The following is a 24,640-nucleotide window of genomic DNA, read 5'->3' as shown; positions in this document are numbered from 1 at the left end:
GTCACTCTTTACCCATGAAAGCATCAAACTGCAGCAACAGTTACATTAATGCTTTGATTGCAGATGTGGTATAGCTACTAATGCTAGTGTTATATATTTTTTAGTCCTTTACTAATGCTAGTGTTTTATGATTATTATCCTTTATACAACTAAAACATTTGACTCAAGCTGTAATTTTTAACTGTAATTTATATATTCAGTTTACTCTATCATTTTATTCCATTTATTTTTTACATTTCATTCACATTTGTATTGCATGTTCACTTATTTCTTTAGCAATGTCTATTTTGACTGTCCTCTTTGCTGCAATAACACATTTCTGCATTGTGGGAAGAATAAAGGATTATTTTGTCTTAAAGAAACTGAGCCAGTCTGCTGCGGTTAGAGGAGCCGCGTTTACCTGGGGGAAACTATGGGAATGTCCCGAGTACAAATGTAAACACATCAACATAACACCAGGAAAGTTCCCCCCTTTCCAAGCTAAAAAGCACGACACTGCTTTACATTCCTTCAGAACTGGATCAGACTCATTGTTGGGATCAGTTGTCACCAAGTCCTTCGGAGATAATAGAACCTTATCAGTCCTGTGGGTGAAAAGCAATGTCTGGTTTACATTAGGGATGGGACATAGTTTTTATTTCAAGCTGATGAACCATCCACAATCTCCCACCAACACATACAACGACTTAACTGGGTAAACTTTACAAATATATGTATTTAAATTCAATTTGTTAGTTGCATTGGGTGATATCTTCCAGTAAAAACAAAAATGCCTGTTTAAAAATTGGACAAAGGCTATAAAAGCATTATTGGACCTAGAACAACATCGCATTCTGAGGTTGATGTGCCAATATTAATAGCAAGTTTCAGAACTTTTACTTAAGTAACGGCAAAGTCTCACATACTCGTGTTGTTTCTTCACAGTAAATGCAAGAACATGTTATTGCTGTTATGAACATTTTAACCAATAAGACATGTAGGGAAAGAAAACTATATTTACAAGACAAAAACTGCAGATACACACGTTTAACAGCAAATACATGAATAGATAAATCGTAGCATATTACCTTTAAAACATATTTACAAAAAGAAAAATATAGTTACTGTACATCTGTACACTGACCCCTGTAAGGCAGGTATCATTATGTGGAGGAAGGCAACAACGTGCGCACCCTTCTTACAGGGTGTGTTTCTAATGGAGCGGTTTGCATAGAATTTAACATTCAAGCACTCGGTTTGCGTTCTGAGCTGCGTGAAGAGATCTCAGCCCGAGCAGGAGACCTGGACCCGCTATACGTTCATGACGGGGGTCAGCTGCAGCAGTGAGCTCTGGGGTCGGATGGTGCTGCTCTTTGAGTGCAGCTTCTCCAGGTTTTGCAGAAAGCCTCTTCTCTTGAGACCCTCCAGAATGTTGGTGTTAGTGGAAGCCAGGCTAACACGGGTCCTGTGGGGAGGGGAGAGGAGAGAGGGGGCACGAGGTTGATATTTTCCGAAAATACGCCACTTTAACAAGGTGAAGCGCTCGTGCACTCTATCAGTCCACCGACATACCAGAGTGCACGACGAGTTCAATGCCAGAATATAAGTCTTTTCTTCCTCTTTGATAATGACACAATAATTTAAGTGCTGCACAGCAATTACACATTATTATCAAAATGACTCCCTTATGTCCAAATACTGGAACCTGTAATTGGTCATGAGGTGTTTGTTCAGCTTTATTGCAATTTACTTTAAAAGGAGAAAAAAAACCTAATTGGTAGTAAGGCCAGCCACAGACATGTAACCTAGAGGTTAACTAACCTCAATGCAGTGTTTATTTTAACTGTCACTAAAGCTCCACCAAGAGGGGGGAGTCTGGTGTGGCCGCAAAGAAATAGAGCCCGAGGTGTGAAAAGCAGAAAAGGGCTGACCTGAAGAATGAGCATCTGTGCTAAGGGATTAAGAACGTCTCTTTTTCCTCTACATAAAACCTTTTCAGCAGAAGGTGTGAGCTGTCTAACTTTCACAAAGTTCAATGGCTGTGACAGGATACCCCTGGGCTATAGCGAAATATCACAGTGTCTTATTGCAGCTAATATGAACAAACTCTAAAGAGAGGCACTCACCGAGGAGAATCGATACCACTGTCTCCTGTGATGCTCTGGTTTTCTCCCATTTCCACCGCTTCCCCGATCTCTGCCCTTCTCGCTCCACCGGGCATGCCCAGAACGACCCTGTGAGTCGGAGGGACGCCCGTCTCGTCGAAGTCGTCCTCCCTCGCTTCCTCTGCCTCGACCGCCCAGTGAGCGGATTCGCCGTCGCCCTCGTCAGCCGACTTGCGGATGGTCTCTGCGTCTGACTCGATCTCGCTGGTCTGGCAGTAGTCGAAGATGCTACTGTCTGCAACTTCGGACGGTTCGGGACAATCCAAATCGAGGTTCATCTCGTGGGGCCCTTCCCCCTGGATGGACGTGGATCCACTTTGGGCCCCTGGTGATCGAGCCTTCTGATGGTGATGACGGAGCCTCCAGCTGGTCTCTCCAGCTCTGGCGGGGCTGAGGGAAGACGCCCTCTGGGTTGCTGGGGTGATGAGATCTTTCACAGTGCTGTCCCCTGAGCCTTGTGGTTGGTGGAGGTTGGAGTTGTAATAGAGACTGTGGTGTCCCTGATATTGCAAATCAGATTCACGGTTATGATAAACCAGCTGGTGACCGCGGTAGTCTGCTACACCGGCTCTGTACACATTTGTCACATCAATAATCTCCTCCTCATTGAGACACAGGGAGCTGCAGGCGTCCTCGTCCTGCTGCTCGTCTGCTCGCTGATAGAGCCTGTAGTCGTCTTCTATCAATCCATCAGCGTCTGTTATCGAGGGATTGCTCTGGGTCATCAGCTCAGACCTTTCACCCTGGCTCATGGCCCTTTGTTCTCTACAGCTGGTAGCGACAGGTCTGATCTCCTGTTGCTCCTGGGTGGCTGGACTTTCACAGGTCGGCTGATGTGAAAAAAGTTTGTCAGGCCTCGGTAAATCGTCCCTCTGTGGGTTGGAGAGTATGAGCGAGTGTTTCCTCTGCAAAGGGGGCTTGGGCCAGGGCAGGGTTGTGTCATGTGAGTGGTTTACGACAGGTGTAGAAAGATTGCTGTTAGCATTTGAGTATTGTTCAGCTATAGTTTGGTGTGGCACAGTGTTGTATTCAACCTCCTGAAAAGGTGCGCTCTTGCCGTCTCTCTCCCAGCCATTCTTGCCAGTTCCCTCCCTCTGATGTCGGACCTTGTCGTCTATCCGGAGGGTGCTGCTCTGTGGGTAGGCTGGGCTGTAGTCCAGCGGGAGCTCTCTGTTGAGTTTTGTGTCTGCTTGGAGCTGATGATCAGCAGCGAATTCCTTCTCATGCACATAGTCGTACCTGTCGTCAGATGTCGGGGTTTTCCCTACGTGCTCTCCGTCTGTGGCGTTAACTTTGGCCCGATGCGGGTCCCAGGATTTCGACCGGTGACCCGTTCGGTCCTTCCTTCCTGGCCCCGAGGCCTTGCCCTCTTTCACCTCTCGTCTTCTCTGCTCTCTGTTGGTGGCGGGAATGGCAGCATCAGCCGGGTCTTTGATTGGCTGAGTCTGGAAAGGGTTTTCAATGCGTTTCTTATAAAGGGATTTTCCCCCGACAACTCCACCTTCTTCCACTGGATCTGGTTCATCAACAGGGATTTCCCCTCTGAGCCGAGTAGGGATCAAATCGTCCCCCTCTGGATAATTGTCCGCACATATGGGAACCTTACTCTTAACCCTCTCCTTCTCTCTTTCCCTTTGCTTCTCTCTGGATGAGTGGGCCCTCCGCTTGCTGCGGGAAGCCTTCAGAGCAGATCTCTTTCCTGCCGCCGCCTTAGAGGAGTGATGGTGCCTGGGTTTTGAGAACGCTAAGATCTCTGTAGACATTCCCTTGTCTACTCCCTTATCATCTTTATCCAGACCCCTCTCTAACACTCTGTCTACCCCCCTCTCTCTCCTCTCCTCTAGCTTCTTCATTAGGACCGTGTGGCGAGTCAAATTGTCCACCGTCAGTTCAGGGTTGATGCGTTTGATGATGGCGTGCTCTAGGTCACGAGGTAAGTTGTTCAGGTCGTCCTCGTCTCTCACCGGCCATTCCTCTGGAGGAAACTGACCTGAGAAAGATGCATACTCTTTCTTTGGCTTCTCTTTTTTCCCTCCATTCCTCCAGAACAAACTGAGACCAAACTTCCTCCCCGGCTTGGTGTCTTTTTCTTTGCGACCAGTGGCGTTAGTGGAAGCTGTATTTTTGCTGATCTCGCTTGCCTGACAGTCTGCTGCCGTGGAGGTGGACTGATTCTGCACCGTGGGTTTGTGATCCAGCGGTCGGGGCCACTTCAGGCTCTTACCTGTGCACTCACTTACTGAGATAGAGACCGAATGTTGGTCTGGGACAGTGGAAGGCGACACGGTGGCTGTCACAGTAGCAGGGGTGACATTAGTGGGTGTTTGGAGGGGGCTGAAGCAGCTGCAGGACTTGCAGTGTGCCACTGGGGGGGACTGGGTGCTCTCCACACAGGCGTCGTTGCTCAGGAGGTAAGTAATTGGAGGAGGAGAGGGAGGGTCATCTGCTGACCCAGACGTCCACCAACTCTTCTCACGGGCGATGTTGTTGGTGATGAAATAAGTTTGAGGGGTGACGATGAAGTAGCCCTCGCCTGTATGGTAAATCTTGCGTTCCTTGATCAAAGTGCCCAGAGCGTTATAGAGGATGTCCTGAGTGGGGATGGTTATCCCTGAGACAGACAGGCAAGAGAAAGGCAAGTTAAGGAAAATCGTTTCTGGTTTAAGAATATAGTTAGTCCAATAATACCATGTAACATATGTAATGTCTCATGGCTTCACCCGAGTCTGTTACACATGAAGCCAGCAGCCATTTAGCTATGCCCATAGACTGAAAATGGGGAAACAATGCGCCTGCTCTATGCAATTCCCAACTACGTCAATATTTCACATAATACATTTTGCTTCTTTGAGTCACGCAAAACCAACAGGGGTTTATGTGACAAATTATTTCTTATTACTTTGTCTGTTACGCTGTCTGGCACACAACCCCTCCTAGAATAGCAAACTGTAATTATCTTCGTCAAGGAGGTTATATGTTTGTATGCGTCTGTCTGTTAGTTAGCACGATTGCGCAGCACTTATATTCCACGAAACTCGGTGGAAGGATGCAGAAAGATGAAATATAATGTGATCATTTGTGAGCTTTTGAGGTGTTGGTAGCCAGATTTAGGGCTGAACTAGGTTAGTGTTTTTGCTAAGCTTAGATCATATGAGCTTTACAAAGCTTGTAATCTAAAACCCTGTCAGAAAGTGAATAAGCACGCAAATCAAAATGATGAAATAGTCCTTTCAAAAGCAAGATGAGTAAATTCTTTATTGGATTACCTGGGTGGGCTTTGCTCATGTAGTTGACAAGTGCCTCCTGGTTGACGATGGTTTGGGAGGAGTTCATATCTGAGATGACCGAGCACAGCACCTCGGCCAGGGGAATGAACTGAGACTGGGGGACGGGGGACATCTGCACCGGGGACAGGTCACCTGAAAACAAAACACCAGCAGATGACGGAGTGAGAAACAGGTGGGCCTGCTGCAGTACACACAAACACACCTGGGTTAGAGAAGCCCCTCTCTCCGACTCGTGCTGCCTGCCAGAGAAAACAACTCAAAGTACTGAAGTTGACATTCCTCCCCTAACCACCCTCTAAATCATGACCGAGGTGGTCTACTTATGTGAGTTATATGAACCATGCCTGACTGCTTTTGAAATTCCATCAGTTCTGGGACAAACCACAGAATTCCATTACTCCCACAGAAATGACCACAGCGCTGCCTGCTGGGCAGATCACATGTCCTGCCCCCGTATCACACTGCCCCACATGTCTAGGAGGTGCCCTTATACAAACACAACACTAGAAGTGAGACAACTAGGAGAAAAGACTGAAATATTTTGTCTTTGTTAAAATTGCAGGAAACTAAATTTATTTACGTCTACCTCACGTCACAACCCCCCCCCGTTAACAGACAATATTCCTCTGACAGGCAAACAAAGCCCATTAGACAGAAGCCACAAGTCTTTCAAACCATAAAACTAAGCTGCTTTTAAAGCTAAACTGACATTTTTAGAGAGATTTTATTAGAGTATCAAAAACAATCAAGGCAGTTTCACGCACGGAAAAACATAATTAAAGCAACATGGGGTGTTTAAGTTCATTCAGGAAAATCGTTTGTTTTTGTGCAAAGCCTATCGCAAAGAGAGCGAGATGCGTTGAAATTGAATGTGGAGTTTCACACTGATGTTATTTGTTACCTCTGAGTTCAATGTGTCATCTTGTTCAGAGACAGTTTTTTTTTGCTGTGCATAACTACAGTGGGATCAATAAGAAATACAAAGCCCTGCACATCAATATTAAAGGGAAATGAAAAGATATTTTCTTAGATCCTGGAGACTTTGCAAAACTTATTTTTAAACAAAAGATCATTAGTTTTGAAAATACTGGCATCAATGTCTTCATATTATCCACATGAACTCCGGAATATGGACAATGGGGTCTGGAATTTGTCTTTCACATATGCAGCAGGATATTGTGCGCGTCAGACCCGTCCACATCAACAGGAAAATATACACATTAGCTTTCAGGTGAAGGTTGGTGCCTCGGTAGAGAAGCAGGAGGCAGGACATGGCATAAAGGCTCTAAAATCTCATTGTCTTTCCAAGATTGACAACTTCGTCTGCGTCTTCTACATGAATGGCAAATCTTTGTTTGCTTTGTTTTTTTTGTATGTTGTGTGTTAGAAACATCATCAACGCACCCACTCGCTTGCTATGAATTCTTCAGGCAATATCCTGCTGCATTCACACACAGGCTTATTTAGATATTCTACAGTTTTTACCAGGCGGCTGTCAGGAAAAACTCTGGAGAATGTCCGCAGCGACTGACTCGGACGTTTGAATTTTCACAGCCCCCCTGGATAATGACCGATTATTCAATGCAGCTCTGAAAGCAGCTACAGACAAAGCACAAGTAGTGATGTTAACTAATGTGAAGTAAACTCAGTGAAAGCACCAAAACACATCAGATCCCACTGCTGATGAATGATTAGTATCTGGGTAAATACAGACACTCCCCACATAAAAAACAAGGGCACAGACTTAACCTTACCCACAGAACTGGAAAATTGGTTTTAGTTAATGAGCTACACTGCATCCGTGTCCGGTACATGAAGAGTGAAAGGAGATAAGTTAATAAAAAAGGTGGTAACAAGAAAAAAGGCTCCTCATCACACTCGACCTGCTTTATTTTATTCATAACAACAGAATCCAATATTAGTCCAAATATGAGAGTAAAAAATGCAACACACGTGTTTAAACAATTTCCACTCAATTGGAGTTTCAACTTGTTTTTGTTATTGACACATTGTCCCCTTGTGATTTCATGTCTCCAGTTGTGTAACTGTGTGGATTCACTCTTCACCATGTGGAGTGTGTGAGTGATACTCCCATCATCTCCAGGGCTTTCAGTGAAAACACCACCAGGCTCACACTTGATGTAAACCAAACATTTACAACCGTCACACTTGAACCACTTATGTCCGACGCAGGGAAAATAAACAACTAATCAAATATCTGCCACGGTGAAGCGGAACAGAACACAGACATACCACGCTGATGGATCCAGGCAAGTCTACTGATGTTTGTTTTATTTGACAAGAGATGTGTATATACCCAAATGGTTTATTACAACCAATGAAGCCCCACAGACACGTAGCCTGAGCCGCCTACGACATGTCCAATCACTGTAAAAATAGTTGTTTCATTAACTCTTTCATTTAGCATATTCTTTTATATGAATGGTAAATGGACTTACATGACAGTACAAACCCCATTCATACAATCTCAATTTGGGGTTCAGTATCTTGCCCAAGGACACTTGGAGCCACCAACCCTCTCTCCCTCCTGACCCACACAAACATGTACATTTTAACAAATCTTTTATCTCAGAGCTACAATATTAATTCGAACAGGGGCGATGGCTCAATTTATCAAACTAAACTATACCTACCTTTTGTTAGATGGTGATCAGTTAACAGTCGATATATTTAACTAATCAGTGGAGAGGAAAGGGCCAATCTATGGGAAAATAGTCCAAAATTATGTAGATGTGAACTCAATCGTACAAAAACAAACCTAAACTATTTATTAAAAATGTACTTTAACCTAAATAAAAAAAACAGTATCCAACTGGTGACTTATAAAGCAACTGGGTGGAAAATCACCCAATCTGGCCACACTGACCACAGCAGTTCTTTAACTTGCTGAAATTAATCAAAGTGATACTCATGTGTTTAGTTAAACTGAAAATGAACTATTCTCAAACTAAGTCAGTAAAAAAACAAAAAAAAACAATTACCAGCACAGTGAGCTCACTTGAGGCCCATAAGTCTCACAGACAGAGGTCTTTCTTTGTAAAACTGATCCTACGACACACAGAGGGATTGTAAAAAAAACATCTGCCTTCCCCCAGCTCCGACAGAGGACGTTAATCTGACTAAACCTCTGCACAGATATCTCAATAGCTGTCTCCCTGGGCAGTGAATTAGTGCTGCTGACTTGTGCTCCTCATTGTTGTTGACTTCCTATATGAGCGGCAGCCTGTCCACATAGCAACCACTTATAGCCAACAGTCAAAGGGTCATGGGGAATTAATACACTAAGTATTGAAGAGCACATACCTCCGGCCCAACAGCCCCCTAAACTTCCATCAAGCTGCAGCAAGTTACACTCATAGATATCCCTAAACATGGCAGATTCTTTTCATCATGGTCAATACATTTTTCCCTGGTGTTGAAAATGGTGAAACAATCCTTATCTCTTAACCCTCTGATCCGGATCCAAACCAAAAATGTAAGGATTCTTCCCTAAAACATCCTTCCACTAAGTTTTGTGGTCAATCTGTCTCGTAGGTTTTGTGGAATACTGGTAATGACCTCCTTGGTGGAGGTAACACACAAAGGTAGTTTCGCTGCATTGACCATTAGCTCCACTTCTCTGACCACGTCCTGGATCAGACCAGGATATCCTGTCTGACATTGGAGAACATAATCTATACTCGTAAGGGAGTTTAAAACTGAAATAGGATCAAGCGAGAGCATGTTTCCCACATACCAGTCAATTCTTTACGCTCGGGTAGCGGTACTGACAAAAAGAATTCAACAGACAAGAGTGACTGGCAATAGGTGAAAAACAGAAGACATTAATAAACCTACAGTGTTTTATATAGGAAAACGTCTGTGTAACCGAAGGATGGGCCGAGCGGAGGATTAGTGTTTATTGAGTCTAACATTAGCAGGCGTGACCATCGAGGAGGTTCGCTGTTGTAACCATCTTCTCTCCAGGGGGAACGGACCTCAGTGTTCCTGTAATCTAAGACAGGGCCGCCGACATTACACCCTTTGTCATACGCGGCATGAATACCCGGCTGGGTGCCATGGCAACCGAACCCTGTGCCACAAGGAAGAGGGAGGAGGGGTAAACAGCAGCTCGGGAATCAAACAAGAGGCGAGATTTGTGTCGGTGCAAGTTAGGAGGAGAAACAGAACAGAACCTAACAATTTTATAAGTCTGTTCCCCTGTAATGTTTAGATCTGCTCAACTTAAGAAAACAACTGTGTAGGGTCTTCTCTGGTTCTGGAAGTGCTGATGATGTCACCATGATGCCATCAAGGTTATCACACCTTGGGTTTGCAGACAGAAACCCTGATTTACAAACTGGGGTTACAGAATTTTAAGGACTTTGCTGTTTATCAAGCAGGGAGGGTCAAAAGCCAGCGTGCAATCTTTCTCTTTGTATTTTTCAGACATTAAAATGTCCAGAAAATTGGGTACAGACGTTTTCCGGACTTTGCCCTCATGTATGAAGATTGCAGCAGGAGATTGTCCGGGTCAGATGTGTTCACAACAACAGGAAAATGTCTGAAACCTTCAGGTGAGGGGTGGCGCTTGGGCTGAGCAGGCAGGAGGCATCACATGACGTATAAATTCCACTTACGTAAAGCGCTCGTATCTTGTTGTCTTTCAAAGTTGACTTCTTCATCGTTTTTTTTATTTTTATTTTTTCATAGCTTGTTAGAAACGTCATCAACACGCTCACTTTCTTGCTGTTTTCTGGACATTGTCCCGCTTTATTCTCACATGAGCTCACTTGGACATTCTCTGGACATGGGACTGACAGGAAAAGTTCCGTAAAACTGAAGATTTAGGAGATCATCTGGCATTCAGTGCATGTCTGAAAGCAGCTTATGAATGTCCTCCAGGAGTGACTGTCTGAATATCCCCATACTCCCTCCTCATCCATAACAATGTCATGTCTCGCTGCTGGATGATGGCTGCCTGAGTGTGGCCGTTTGGAAACAATTACAGTTTCTGTAGTCGTTGGAGAACATGTTGAAGGAACTGGTTTTGTTTAAGCATAACCCAACTGTAATTAAAAGATGGCTTGCAATATGGGAAGTGTAGGATCCAGTGTTTTGGGAACTTGAACCAAAGGCATGGACTAAAGTCAGAATATCACACCCTCTGTTGCCAACACTGTTTCCTGCATGTGTCTCCAAACATTAATACTAAACTGCTGGAGTAAAGCATTGACTTGTTGTGAGTGAACCACTTTGACAGGAATAAGCAGAGAGCAAAACAGCTTGTCCATGTTGTTTCGTTTGAAATGAAAGTTGATAAAAGCATGACATCAACAAGTGTATTCAGAGCTGCTGCCATAATGCAAATACTCTATATGCCAATGTGGATTAAAAGAGATCATTGCAACTTTATATGATAAGTCTGAAATTTCATTTTAATGCTATTCTCCACAACATTTGAATAAAGTGACAAACCCCACATTATTCTGCTCCACGCAGAATGTTGTTTTTCCCCCGTGCCATAAACTTTCCATGTCAGAATAAACTGCAGCCTGGGGGATGAAAAATGAATAATGCCTGAAGCTGACTGCTCAGTTTGTGGAGATGATTGACACAGACTTTCTCTCGTCTGTCCCCACTGAGACATTTTTGTCTGCTGACGCTGATCAATGCCACATGTATTCACATGGCTGTGTTGTTAGCTGGCTGTGTTGTTAGCTCGCAGCCACATGAGTCCCATTTTTACGTGATTGCATTACCTCCAGCTTCTTGGGGGGAAACACTAACACAACAACACACTATACAGTACATCCTGCTATCTGTACATTTACTGAACAGGAAGGAGGGAGTTTCTTCCAATTATGAGTGCAGGCGGCTATGTCACGGTCAAAATGTGTCCTGCAGCCGCACAAGGACCAGAATAATTTTGTATCGTAGAGGGAAGGGACATTTTGTAACCCTACTATTAGGCAATTAAAGCTAAAGTACCTGTTAAACTTTAGAACATACCTTAGTAAAAGCACAAATTCCAGAGACTCAGAAGTAGATGTACAGAACAAAGATAAAGCCTTCACAACAGCCTGAAAATGAATCTACATTTCCTGGGCCATTCTGTGTGGAGTTTGCATGCTCTCTCCATGACTGTTTGGGTTTTAACAGGTACTCCAGCTTCCTCCCACCGTGCAAATACATACAGATAGGGCTAAGGTGATCAGAGACACTGAATTGACTCTAGTGTTAATATGAATGGTTGTTTGTCTTTGTTGGCCCTGGGACACACTGGTGACCAGGGTGCACCCCAACTCTCGCCCAATGTCGAAGCGGTATAGATCACGGACAGTTGGATGGATGAATGGATGGACTATTAAACAGAGATTTTTAATACTTGATATTTTTGCTAACTAGTGCAGCAGTAGTGTAATCCTCTTCTCCCTCACAACCAGCCCTTCATGACCGAAAACCTGTAAACAAAAATATTGTACAGTGAAGTAAAACAAGTAAAAACCTGTTTTAATTTGTACTTTAAAGCAGCCAGGTTCCTCTAAACCTTAAAACATTGCATTTGAATGTGAAGTGTTGTTTATAATGCTGCGTGCTCATTAACCCTGCTATCAGTGTGGCCCCTCAGGGCGTCGATCACACCACCACTTTGAAACATCAGCTTTGTTGCCGCAATCCCCGGCTCCTTGGCCTCTCCAGAAACACATACTCACAAATACATACACACACCATTTTATCTCATCCTGCTATCGTCTAATCTTTTAGGCTCCAGCAGGCAAACAGGCTAATCTCCTCTCTCCCTCATTAAGGACACACTGCATGGCATTCAACATGAACTTGAGGCCTGCCCAAACTGCAGAATCGCTCCCTGTCTCCCAGTCGACGGAGACCTTGTGAAGGACACGCTTCAGTGAATCTGCACGGCTGTGCGTGAACGATCGTCTCAGGTGAGACAATGTCAAACATTCAGTGTAACGGGAAGAGACGCCAACTGTAATTTATGTCGCGACTCCCTCCCAGTCCCATGACGAGTTTACCCTCAGGTTTGGGATTTTTGGTCCAGCAGGCCTCCGTGACCCCGCCCCCCTCTTATGTGTTGCGTGTGTTTTAAAAGGGCTTTACGAGTTTGTGTCTCTCACTCCCATAGAACACACAGATGTGAGCAGTGCAGTGAAATGGCCCAATAAAGTGAGTGAAAAGATCCCTTCAGAGAGCAATCACAGCCCGAGTGTCCCAACAACCAAACCTCGCCCAGTCTAGCAACACTGCCCTTTCCTGTCCGTCCTCTCTGAAAGAAATACGGCTGTCCACATTTAATCAAAATGTTTGTCTATTGTTTAATTTACTTGACTGCAGCATCTTTTAACAACTTTAACAACACGGCGGCCAGTTACCACTTAAAACCACACCAATATGCAGTAAACTTGAAAAACGGAGCCACTGATCATTTTACAGTTTTATTGATTGATTGATTCACAATAATAAAACCAGCAATTGTGGCCAGACTTGTAAGAATTAGGTAAATATTTAATCTGACCCACTGGTGGTTGAGAAGGTCTGAGTGCTCCTGTTTAAATATTAAGTGAAGGGAGGGAAAGAGTCAAATCTGGACTGTGCCCTCTTTGTAATCAGTGTTGGAGAAGATGAGATTGTTGGCAGGTTGCTACCTCAGATTAAATAGATTTTATCTGGAGACTGCTCTGTATTGTTTAATCTGATTTCGTGTCAGGGTTTGAACGCTGACTTCTGAATGCTCCATCTGAGAGCGAACCGCACTCCTTAATCAGCAGACGAACGGATAAGAGAAAAAAAAAAAGTCAAAACACTGTGACTAAAGAGGATTCATGAGCTACAACTTGAGGCAATGAAGTGAAACACAGGCAGGCTTTGTGTTGACTAGCATCGCCATAGAAACCTTTACTGCGGCGACGACCTGCCACATGCAATACAAAGCCAACGAAAAAGAAGAAACAGCAGCAGACGCGTCGTACGGACATTGACAATCCAGCTATAGCCTCGAGACTCACTTTGCCAAACCAACTCTGTGACATTTAACATATGCTGGCAAGAAAGGATAAACAGCCTGTGACTAAGCTTCTCATTTCACATTTACAGAGCTTAAAACATCTTCGCTCACATAGCCCGTTACCGCAGATGTTGGCTGCAAATCCCTGCAGCTGTAATGCCATTAAATAATGCTTTTACCATCCGATTAGACATTAGAACTCACATCACATGCCATTTGTTGTGACATGTGATGGACTGCTATTCATATCAATGACCTGGAGCTGAACTAGTGCAGAAATCCTGTTATCATATTCTTGTGAAACGGGAATTACACCTGAGCAGGTGTTTATCAGAAGACCAGTGACAATGTGGACTTACACAACGCTGTATTTTATATCACAGCCTAAAGTGCACTGTGTAACATAACACCAATACATGGCTGTGGCGCCAGGAAACAGGATTTAAAGCACAACTTTCCCTACACTTTATTTCCCCATCTTTTTATTTCCTACCTCCCCCGACTTGATGGGACACACCCCGACAGATCTGGTTCTCGTCTGCTTTCATGAGCAGGAACATTACCCCACAGTTTGCCGGTGCCTTTTTTCGGGCCAGACGCCTGGCATGTCCAAGTCATTTAAATGTGGACCACAGTGCCTTTCCTTTGTTCTTTAACAGCCGACTTCGTGCTTTTAACATTTCTGTTAGAATCACTGCATTGTACAGAAACTGCATCCAAGTCCTCCCCTGCATATGCCAAATCTGTCACAATCTCCTGAGTAACTACTTCACCTCGGCCTGATCCCAGCTCAGATGCAGTGTGTTCAAGTGTAAACCTTTCATGTGATTAGAAAAAGTTTGAGTAAAGTGATACTGCAGAGATTAGTGTTGCACATGAAAAATGCAACGTTTAAAAAGAACAGAATGGTAAAAAAAAATATTTCCAGAGGCTGAGCTATCCTGAAATGCAGCCCTTCGTGCATGACATCACCAGTGACATTTAATCACACAAAAGCTCATTGTGTGCCATAGAAAATATTTTGTTTTCAGTAATTGAATTTATTTACCGTAAAATACTTTCCGGTCTTGTCTAATCTCCCCGTGCATTATTGATAATAACCATGAAGCTTGTATTATTCCAAATCAATGGGACTGTCAGCATAAACTATACAAAATGCAATAGACTGGATGGATAAACTGAAATCCCCTCAATTTTGAGATTCATATGTCGTAGTCATGACAAGAAGAAAAACCTGGTCTTTGCCCAGATGTTTTGTAGACCCTCGTGTTTGGCTTACGTTCAAAGTAAAAGCACTTGTAAATGTACTTTCTCCATGATGAATGTTAAATCATAAAAGTAATTTATAGCTCTGCGCAACCTCAGTATAGTTATTAAGGTAGTACATTATACTCTGAGGCAAAATGGCCTTTCAATGCCTTATCTGCAATCTTAGAATAACACAAAACTGCTCTGTTTATTTATCCTTTCAAAACAATTGATTAAGTCAATGATTTCCTGATGTTATTCCGACTTTGTGTCTAATTTAGATTCACAAACAACATATTTATACGATTAAACCGGCCAGTACTTTTCTATGCATATGATGTTTTTGAATTGTTGCATTGATGATGAAACTAATCTGTGCTTGGATATGTTACTTCCATATAAACAACAGAGCTCTAGTTATACCAGTTTTGTATTATTCAAAGGTCCAGGTACTTTCCTCCAACTTCTCCAATGGACACCTCACACCAAAACATACATACAATCCTAAGGGGTTTCCAGCAGATTCACGTCAGATAATCAAGAGAGACGGCGCTCATTGGTTGCAGATGAAACCCATTTCCTCTCATTTAATTGAGGTTGAGGTGCAGCAGATTTCTGCGTTTGTTATCTTAGTATTTAGAACAGAGCTCCCATCATGGTGTCTGCCATATGATCAAGTGCTTTTTAATGCTCTACAACTGGTCAGCACAGAGCTGTGGTGTGATGCTTGAAAGTATCTTTCACTCTTTGCATACAATAACACAGCAGTTTGCTATCACAGAGCCGGTGTTAGCATACCTTTGCATTTATCAATGCTAAATGAAGCAAAGAAAACATCCTGTCAGGAAACTGAAGAGTAATAGTAATACCAAATTTAATGCAATATAGCCTCACTTCTATGTCAACCCACTTGTCCAACCTGAGGGTGAATGAAGATAAAATCCCAAGAGTGAAACCCAAGCGGCTGCTGACAGGGTGTATAAGCTGAGGGATACAGAGGAAGCTGTTATTGCTGGCACCGCTCCACTCCACCGCTAAGGGCGAGCCCAATATTTGGGTCGATAAAAAGGCCAACATGCCAGATTTGCACCTGGGTAGAGCTTCCTGCTCAATGGGAAAGGATGTGACTAACAAATGATGTGCTGAGAGGTATGCAAGCACAGAATCTCTCACACATGTGTAGACACTGCAGAGGTCAAGGTTTCTTACTATCTGAGCGATATCATAAACCATAGTTTACAAGCGCAGGAGATAGGTAGAAAGACATTCGACATAAATACAGAGACATCCTCCTGGCAGTGCACAGGGCTATTTGAAAAGCATTTTAATAGTAAAAAAAAATCTGCACATAAATCCCACATGCCGCTTTATCTTTTCATTACATTAAGTCAAAACCTTCCGATATATAACAGTTTATCTCCCATAAACTGTTGGATAAATGAAATGAGGTGTTCTTTGGTCAAACCAACATTTAATTCAGATAATCCCTACACTAATGGGCACTTGCAGACTTGGTCTATGGTTTTCTCAAAAAAAACATTCCACCTCTGTTTTTGTGAGAACACGACTGAACCGACCACTGCCATAACACAGACTCTTCGTCATTTTGAGCCTGAAAAACAGCAGCATATATTTTGTGCAACAGCTTAATGTCATGCTATTAGTGTCAAGGGATCTGGAGAGTGGTCATTCTTTAACAAGTATTGTCTGAAAGCAGCTCTGATGGTGAGTGGAGCAGATCTCACACAGATGTGCCTCCATGAGTATTTCCCTTCATCAATCTGTCTGTAACCAGACCAATAAAATACAGACATTGACAAATCACAGGAGTTCTTTAACAAAGTCTCAGTAAAAACACATGCCATGATGGCAGTTTGTTATACTCCTATGGTTATACCACCAGGCATGTGGGGAAACTCAACTGAAAAAATAGCTTTCGACTAGTTTCAAATATAACCACATTCTGTTGATAAGGAAAATAAACACACTGATAGGATAATAAATTAGTATGATGCTGATCCATGGTAACTTTTCATTAATTCTTAACTCTTCAGGAGTTGCATCCTTCTGAGGACTCTGATTTCAAATTTGCGTCACCAGCTTGTCCCGCTCTTAACATTGCATCATTAGCTTCATTGAATGTCTGCTCTTACTGTAGCTCAGTCACACGCATAACTAGCCTGTTGGCTTCGTAACTGTTCATTGAATCCTGGGATAGGTTGGCCGGAGAAGGATCCATCCATTCAATCCTTTATTGCTAAGGAACGGAAGGACTCATTTGCTGGCCACATTTGAAGGAGTCTTGGGAATGGAACAGCCTAGTTGCACCGCTGTGACGCAGTGGCTAAACTGTTGAAATCATAGACTGTATATAAAGATGGATGACATGTCTCCACCTCCTAGCACCATTCAGAAATGAGGCCAAAATATTCCGGATACCAACGGCGCTATCTTACGTGTTTGAAGCCACAGCGCATTAGCAATAGGGGGATGGAGCTTTAGTAAGAAGGGCCCGCAAATGCACATGCTTGATTAATTGGGATTCAGACTCAGCTGTCAAACATGATGTTTCACTCCGTTTTTATAGCATAAATAGTTAAAACCAAACTTAGTGGAAAAATCAACACTTGAACAAACATCAGTGTAATACTAACTACCTAAAATGATAGAAACCTTCTTTGAGAAAAATTATTTGACTTTTTACTGTAGTTTGGTCCATATCCCAACATGGTGGGGGGAAGTTTATAACCTATACTGCAGCCAGCCACCGGGTTGTGATTGAGACGCTTTGGCTTCACTTTTAAGGGGCTGTCATGTCTTCCATCTTTGTAGAGTTTATAGTTTAAATTGTAACTAAAAAAGCATTTGTAATCTTCAGCTTTTGCCACTCAACCTACAGCTACAAACTTGAGTAAAGCAAGCAAAATATTCACTTCTATATAGTTAATAGTGCTAAATAAATCCAGTATATAGGCGTATATATTGTAAATGAATATATTTAGAGGGTGTGGGGGTGTGCCTGACAAATAAAGGTTGGGGAAACCAACAGAAGCTTAACTGTCCAGTGTAGAACACCTGGATACTTTGTTGTTGTATGTTGCTCATTTTGCTTCCTAAAAACCCTCTGAAGATATATGACCTCAATGGCTTGTTAGCAGGAAGGTCGTAACCTCTGACCTCCGCTGCTTAGTTAGGACAGGGTGGGCCATTTAAACGTGGTAAACCCCGGCAAGGGAGTGTCACGGTTAATAAGCTGACATCTGGAAGAGTTATGACCATTAGTAGAGCGCTTTGAGACTTTGACAAAACACCCTCATGAAAGGAGACACCCCATGTGTGAGAATACAACGCTTTCAAGTAAAAAGTAGAGAGCAGAACTGAGGCTCACTGGTCCTGCGAGTTCAGGAAATGATCTCAAGAGTAAATGAAGCATTTCAGGAATGCTTCACCACCTCATGGTATGGACGGATAAATGAAACATACCATTTAAAAAAAGGAAACTTGGAAAGTTGCAGCATAGCCATAACCCAATTCCCCGAAAACACACAGAGGGAGACCCTCAGTATGTCCTACAATGACCAGAGAAGTGTTTTCCATGGCGAAAGTGAGAGGCCCGTCCAGAGGACTCGTTCACGTCCATGTTCAAAGAGGACAGGAGCAGTTAACAGAGGTTGATTGTAGGGAGGATACAGGACACCTCATTACACCACTGGCTGACTCCATATAAATGTTTCAAGTCATGGATCCATGGTCATACCGCTGCAGCGACAACAGTGACTGTCTAAATAATGCAGAACCAGCTAACAGCCATCATGAAGCCTCTGGTTTCAACAGGAAAGCCTTGGTGGTTCTCCAGCTTTTGGGGACTGACTGCGGACAAGACCATGAGTTTGTTTTCATACACTTCAAAGATTCTCTTCAAATCAGATTAAAGGAAAAGTTTGGAAATAGGGTTATGCACTTCATTGCAGATCAGTAATGAGTAGATTGTCTAGCAAGAGTTGGAAGAAGTTATCTTAGCATTTCATAAGAATTCTCCTTCATACAGCTTCTGTTTTCTACAGAAACCATATCCTGATTATTTAAAAAATTCGGTTAAACGGGGTTACTATAAACCAGGATTTTCTGTATTCAGGCTACAGTGTGTATGTAAACACTGTGAATGTCAAGACTCTTGGCAAGATGGATGTCCTCTGTATTCACACTGATCATTAACGCAATGACTTTGCGTTGGTATTATTCTGTAAACAACTGCTAAAAGCCAGAGAAGTGATGAAGAGATAATTTCCGAGTAAAAAAGGAAGAATGAGAAACACCCTCCAGACATTCATGAGACGAAGTGAAGGGGGTCAACCGCAGTACCAGTGGGCCCCATTCCCACAAGGATAACAACAATAATGTCTGTTCATACTAACTCCTCACCCTGTCTGTTTACCTCGGCCTAACCTCCCTACGATCCCCCTTCCTCCATCAACCCTCCCCGCCTCCCGCACACCTCCTTCTCTACGTGTTCGCCCCTCTTAAGAGGCCCAGAGACAGCGGATTGGCCAACAGAACAATCTGTCCTCACTCGGGCTTTTAGCACAGATAACCAGACAGGGCCAATGAGGAATTAGCACAAATTAATCAAAGTGAGTGCGTCTGTTTGTCTGGGAGCTTTGTTTAACCATCCACGTCTCTCTCCAATTATCGAACGCTGGTTAGTCTAAGCTTAACAGCTCACACACTGGCCCCTGAACTCCCCTTAAAGAAAATCTCCTCACGTCACGGGGCTGTTTGAAATTCACTACACCCCATAACTCTAAAGTTTTTCTGTTTTCCAGCCAACAAATTTATATCAGGACAATGTCATGGCCTTTTGCTCCATGCCTAATATCAATCTCGGAGTCTGACTTCCACAGTGCCTCACCGGCCATGAAATGGAGGGACATTAATCCTGGGTAACAGAAAAGCGTCTGTGGTCGACTCGGCAGCCAGTCGCACGGTGATTCACTGCTGACCAACTCTCTCTGTTGAGAGGAGGCAGTAAACCAGGCCCTGACAGCCTGCCAGCACTGATTTCCATACAAATTGCTGCGGTGTGAGGCGAAGGATTTCTTAAGGAGGAGGAGAAGGTGACATGTCCACACACACAGACGTGTTTGCTCACGAGTGTCTGCTGTGAAGCTCAAACATGAAAAGGTATGGACTTCGGCCTTGTGTCCGACTGTGAGCTCATGCATATCTGTGTGCACCTTTGTGCTGACGCGGTGCATAATGACCGGCTCAGCATCACCTCTGCCGCATATGGTGCTTGTTTGTGTGCCGAGTTGAAGCTTGGGGGCCAGAAACTCTCACAGCGGGACGGCATGTCAGCATCCACCTCCTCCCCCACTCCGTGACTTCACGCCCCCCCCCGGGTCTTCCCCCATGTGTGTGGTCTCTTCCTCCCCTTTCACATTCCTCCCTTTAACTTGTGCGTGCACCACTCAGTCTGGCAGAGCGGACCGACTGACACAAAATCAGCAGGTACACAGCGGCAGGGGCTGAATCCAGACACAATAACACTCAAACAAAGACGGACATGATATTGGAAAGACAGACAATGAAACAAGAGGTGTCGTGAGGCAGCTGCACCAAATGGCAGCTCAGAGCAAATGTGTGTGTTGCTGGGACACTGTTTCAACAACCACAAGGACCCTGCTGCTGCTTGACTATCTACCCTGCCGGCAATTGAATAACTAACACTATAGCTGATTTCATCTTATTTTCTTTGAATGAGGTGCATGTGTGAACGCAAATATCCGAGTGAGGCGCTCCTCAGTTTCTGCGATCTTTCTCCGCCTGGCCTCCGAGTATAAATCCTGTAGAAATCAAGGAGAAGTCGATGTGAGAACACAGCAGGGGATCCCCACTGAATTCACTGGGTTGATGATGCTTCTAATGTGTGAAAGACGCTTTATAAAGAAAAAAGAAAGAAAAAAGAAAACAAATATCACACACGTAGTCACCGATGAAGATGTCAAGAGAGTTTGTGGTGATAAGAGCTGACGGCGGTGTCTGTGTCACAGAAAAATCACATGATCTCCGCAGCACAGTTAATATCTTGCTTCCTGTCTCTGCCTGTTGCACCCGGCTGCTCCACCTCTCGCCTGAATAATACGGAGGATTTGTTGCTGTTGTGAACGCATCTGTGCAGAGAACCTCCCGCTGCGTTGTGCATGTGGGAAAGGCAAACTCTGGGTAAACTCCATAGCCACTTCTCCGGGTTTTTACCCGCAGGTCATGTCTGAAAACGGCTTATTGAACTTTTCATGATTACATATTTATGACTGGAAGTTGGTGCTTTGCGACAAAGCCATAAAATCAGGCCCCCCGCATGTATTTGCTATAACCTACAGTTTAGTATCTGTCTTCTAGAGGAAGAAAACGTGTGAATGACCTGGTGTATCTCTGAAGAACACTGTCATTAGGGCTAAGTCCACACACAGGGTTGTCATTTTGTCCAGCAGCTGGTGCTGTCAGGCATTTACAACCCATGAGATCACGGTATGGGAGGCTGCATAAAGGTTTCCATTCATTGTTTCTGTGCAGGTATATGCTGCCTTAGAATAAATCCAGAGGAAAACCAGAGGAGGGGAGCAATTAGAAGTAATTAAATGAGATGCAGAGCTTTGTTAAACACAACACCATGTCTACAAGGAAGGGAGGCAATCGTCAGGCAATCATCTCAAACCAAAGAGGTGTTATCTGAGTTTAAGATCATCTGGATGGATCAAGTGGCTTCAAATTACCAAAGAACAATCTGTGTTATAAATTGTTTGAAATTGGTTAAACTGGCAACTTTTCACTGCTTGTGGCAACAAATTTTGGACTTTTTAAAAAGTATGCCGATTTTTGAAAGCAGTTTCGTACAGGGGAAACTGATGCAGCCATGTAGATATATGAAAATATTTGACCTTGGCATTCTTTTATACCTCTACACTTTAGAAACATCCAAAAAGGCGAGACTCTTAATTCCACAAGGGATGAAATAGTCGTCCAGACCTGCTGTTTGGGGTAGTGAGACGTACTGAAAACAAATCACTATTGATTCCATAACTTTTGGGTAAAGATTAATCCACTTTACCCATCAGATTTAACTAAATTGTGTGATCAGTAGAAGGTAAATCCAGAAGAGGAGGAGGAGGAGAAAGAGGAGGAAGGGTGTTAAACCTTGTCAGCTCCTTGTTATTCAAAGTTTATGACTTTCACACACCTCTCTCAGTGTGGTAAACAAATGGTGTGCGATTCTACACACATTTCACAGTGTCACTGGTTAGGACAACACATTATGCTCCCGTGGTGTCTTTATTTCCAGTGTAATCACTACAACAGCTCTTGTTGGTGAAGCTTTGCATTGTATTTCTGACTTTAAGGTGCGTAAAGTTGCATTGGTGCCATTGATTGATAATAACACTTTTATAATATAAATGGTGACAGCAGGTCATTGACAGAACCGCACGTTACATACCGACAGCTTTAATGGTGAACCCCTTCGGTGACCTCAGAGCCCTGCGCATCCACGCTTCCCGCAGCACCTCCAGGTTGTTCGCGTTGCCCTGAATGAAAAGCACCAAGTTCTCCATCCATCCCTGGAAGCACACATCCGCGATGGCCTTCACCAGCCTTTTATTCCAGAAGCTGCGCGAGTTTTGCTCCTTGAAGTCCGCGAAGATCTCCTGACCGCTCGTCCGCGCGCTGAGTTTCTCTCCGCCGGCGCGCAAACTCTCCTCGTCCTGGCCGAGGATCACAGCGAGCGACGCGGCGGAGAGCTGCACGACCCGCGGCTGGAGAGACATGTCTAGCTACGGGGATATTATTCCACTGGAGAAAATGCACTCGGTTAAAACGGCGGCTCTCCTCTCTGGGAATCCAAATAGACGCCGGGGTTTGCCACGCATTCCTCCAGTGTGCGTCTGAGCCCTGCGCCCTGTGGACCGGAGGCGCAGAAGACGTCTCACTGCGACTGGTGTCTGTGAGCTTCCAGGGAAACAGTGACGGTGGCGGAGGAGGAAGAGGAGGAAGAGGAGGAGGAGGGATCATCCGCCTGCTGCTGCTGGTGGGACACACAGGTAGACAGACCTCCCACTGACTGGCTCCTCTGCTCCAACCTGCTGGACGAGGGAGGGTTTTAATGTCAGTCTTTAAGAAGAGATAATATTAGAGTCTGGCTTTCATTTGGGTTTTCTCCTCACTTGACCCCCTCACTCTCATCTCTCCCTTCATTTCTCACTCCAACCTGTCGAGGCAGATTTCGCCCCCACTAAAGAGGCCCATGCTCGTTGCTGGTACTCCAGATAATTTCCTGACTTTCTCCGGATGGGCTGTGTGCGTGAGAATTCAAATGTCCGAAGCTGCTTTCAGACATGCACTGAACTCCGTAGTTCGTCCGTAGAAATCCGCCGGATTCACTGCGAACGAGTCCGTGTGTTGTCAAGAAAACCCCGTGATCACCGCCGCAGAATTAATGCGTCACTTCCGGCCTCTGCCTGAAAAATACGGATTTGTTGCTGTTGTGAAGCGTCTGTGCAGAGAAGCTCCTGCTGTGTTGTGCATGTGTGAGAAGCAAACTGTGGATAAACTCCATAGCCACTTCTCCGGATTTGTCTGCCATGTCTGAAAAATGGCTCAATTGAGACTATCGGACTTTCTCCGGAGCTTCTCCTGCTAGTCCTCTAGTAAGAATACTGGATAATGTGGAATGAGCCCATGTGTTAAAAAAGTAGGAGATGAAAAAGAGGTGCCATACACAGAGAAACCACCGAGAAAGAGGCTCCAGAGAGCTTTTGGTGATAAGGGCCGACGCCGGTGTCAGTGGGCTGTAAACAAAAACATGATCTCAGGCTGTGCCACGCCCCCTCTGAAGGCTCAGGTGAGTCTCCTGATGCTCTATTTATGTGTGAAAGACAAACTCTGGACCCAATTCAGCGGTTCATGTCTGAAAAAACATGCGATTTGGCTCTATACAATTAAAATTGAATCTAAATTGAATGTGGCCTCTAGCACGAAGACAGATCCAAGCTGTCATCAGCTGGACAGTGTCCCTGGTGTGACAGGGAGACAGTGTCTTGCTCAAGGACACTTCAGGAATATCCCAGATCAGCGGTTCTCAAAGTTATTTTTTTTGTGATAATTAACAATTATAGGGGAAGCAATTAATAAACTAACATTCAAATTGAGTTGTAGTGAGGCGGGGGTCAACACAGCACCATCGTCAAACTTCTTTTACCTACATAAATCATGTTAGGTGTCACTCTATTTTTCCTCTGGTCATCCATGGCCCACATGGAGAGGCTCTATAGATAAGCCTGCCCCCCACATTGAGAACCTTTCCCCTAGAGGACCTATTTTAGCTATTGATCCTCAGAATATCCTTCTGACTCCAAATATGCCTGTGACTTATAAAAAGAAAAGTAAAATGTTCTCATTTTGTTTTTCTTTTTTTCTTTGCAGTAATATAAAAACTTTTTATTTACGTTTCATCAAACGGATGTTAAAAAAAAATATTTATTGATGAGATTAACATTTTAGGATTACAGCAAGTTTACAGAAAAGTAACCTGCAACTTGCAACTCAGCACAAATCTTATCCATAAATAAGGAAATATCTGAATCAAGACTGGCAACATGGAGGACTCGTAAAAAACTTCCTGCAGAGAAAACTGTATTTACACGAATCACCATCAAAGGAGACGCTAGTTGACTGAGGGACCAATTTAGCCTGAAGTAGCTTTTGTTTTAGCGGTTTACAATCAATATGAAATGAGTTTATTTTCAGCAGACTTCATGGGACGTTAGTGCCTCACATAAATCCTTTAACACAGACGCCAGAGCCAACTGGTTTGTGTGGTAAACAGTGAACTTGTGAGAACATCTATTCCTTTATATTGTATTTACATAATATAAACTTGA

General features: G+C 43.9%; 1 protein-coding gene across 1 annotated transcript; it reads right to left on the bottom strand.

Moving 5' to 3' along the window:
* Positions 1-226: 226 nt before the first annotated feature.
* Positions 227-23,192, bottom strand: stox1 (storkhead box 1). The gene is made up of 4 exons (XM_035172332.2): positions 22,201-23,192; positions 5,411-5,563; positions 2,106-4,755; positions 227-1,444 (listed from the first exon to the last, which is right to left on the bottom strand). Exons 1-4 carry the CDS (start codon positions 22,526-22,528, stop codon positions 1,291-1,293), a joined length of 3,285 nt encoding a protein of 1,094 aa, XP_035028223.2. The 5' UTR covers positions 22,529-23,192; the 3' UTR covers positions 227-1,290.
* Positions 23,193-24,640: the final 1,448 nt, after the last annotated feature.

Source organism: Hippoglossus stenolepis, chromosome 12, assembly GCF_022539355.2.
Source record: "Hippoglossus stenolepis isolate QCI-W04-F060 chromosome 12, HSTE1.2, whole genome shotgun sequence".
In the NCBI taxonomy this organism is placed as follows: Eukaryota; Metazoa; Chordata; class Actinopteri; order Pleuronectiformes; family Pleuronectidae; genus Hippoglossus; species Hippoglossus stenolepis.
Note: the sequence above shows the minus strand (reverse complement) of the source record. Positions and strands in the feature narration are given on the sequence as shown.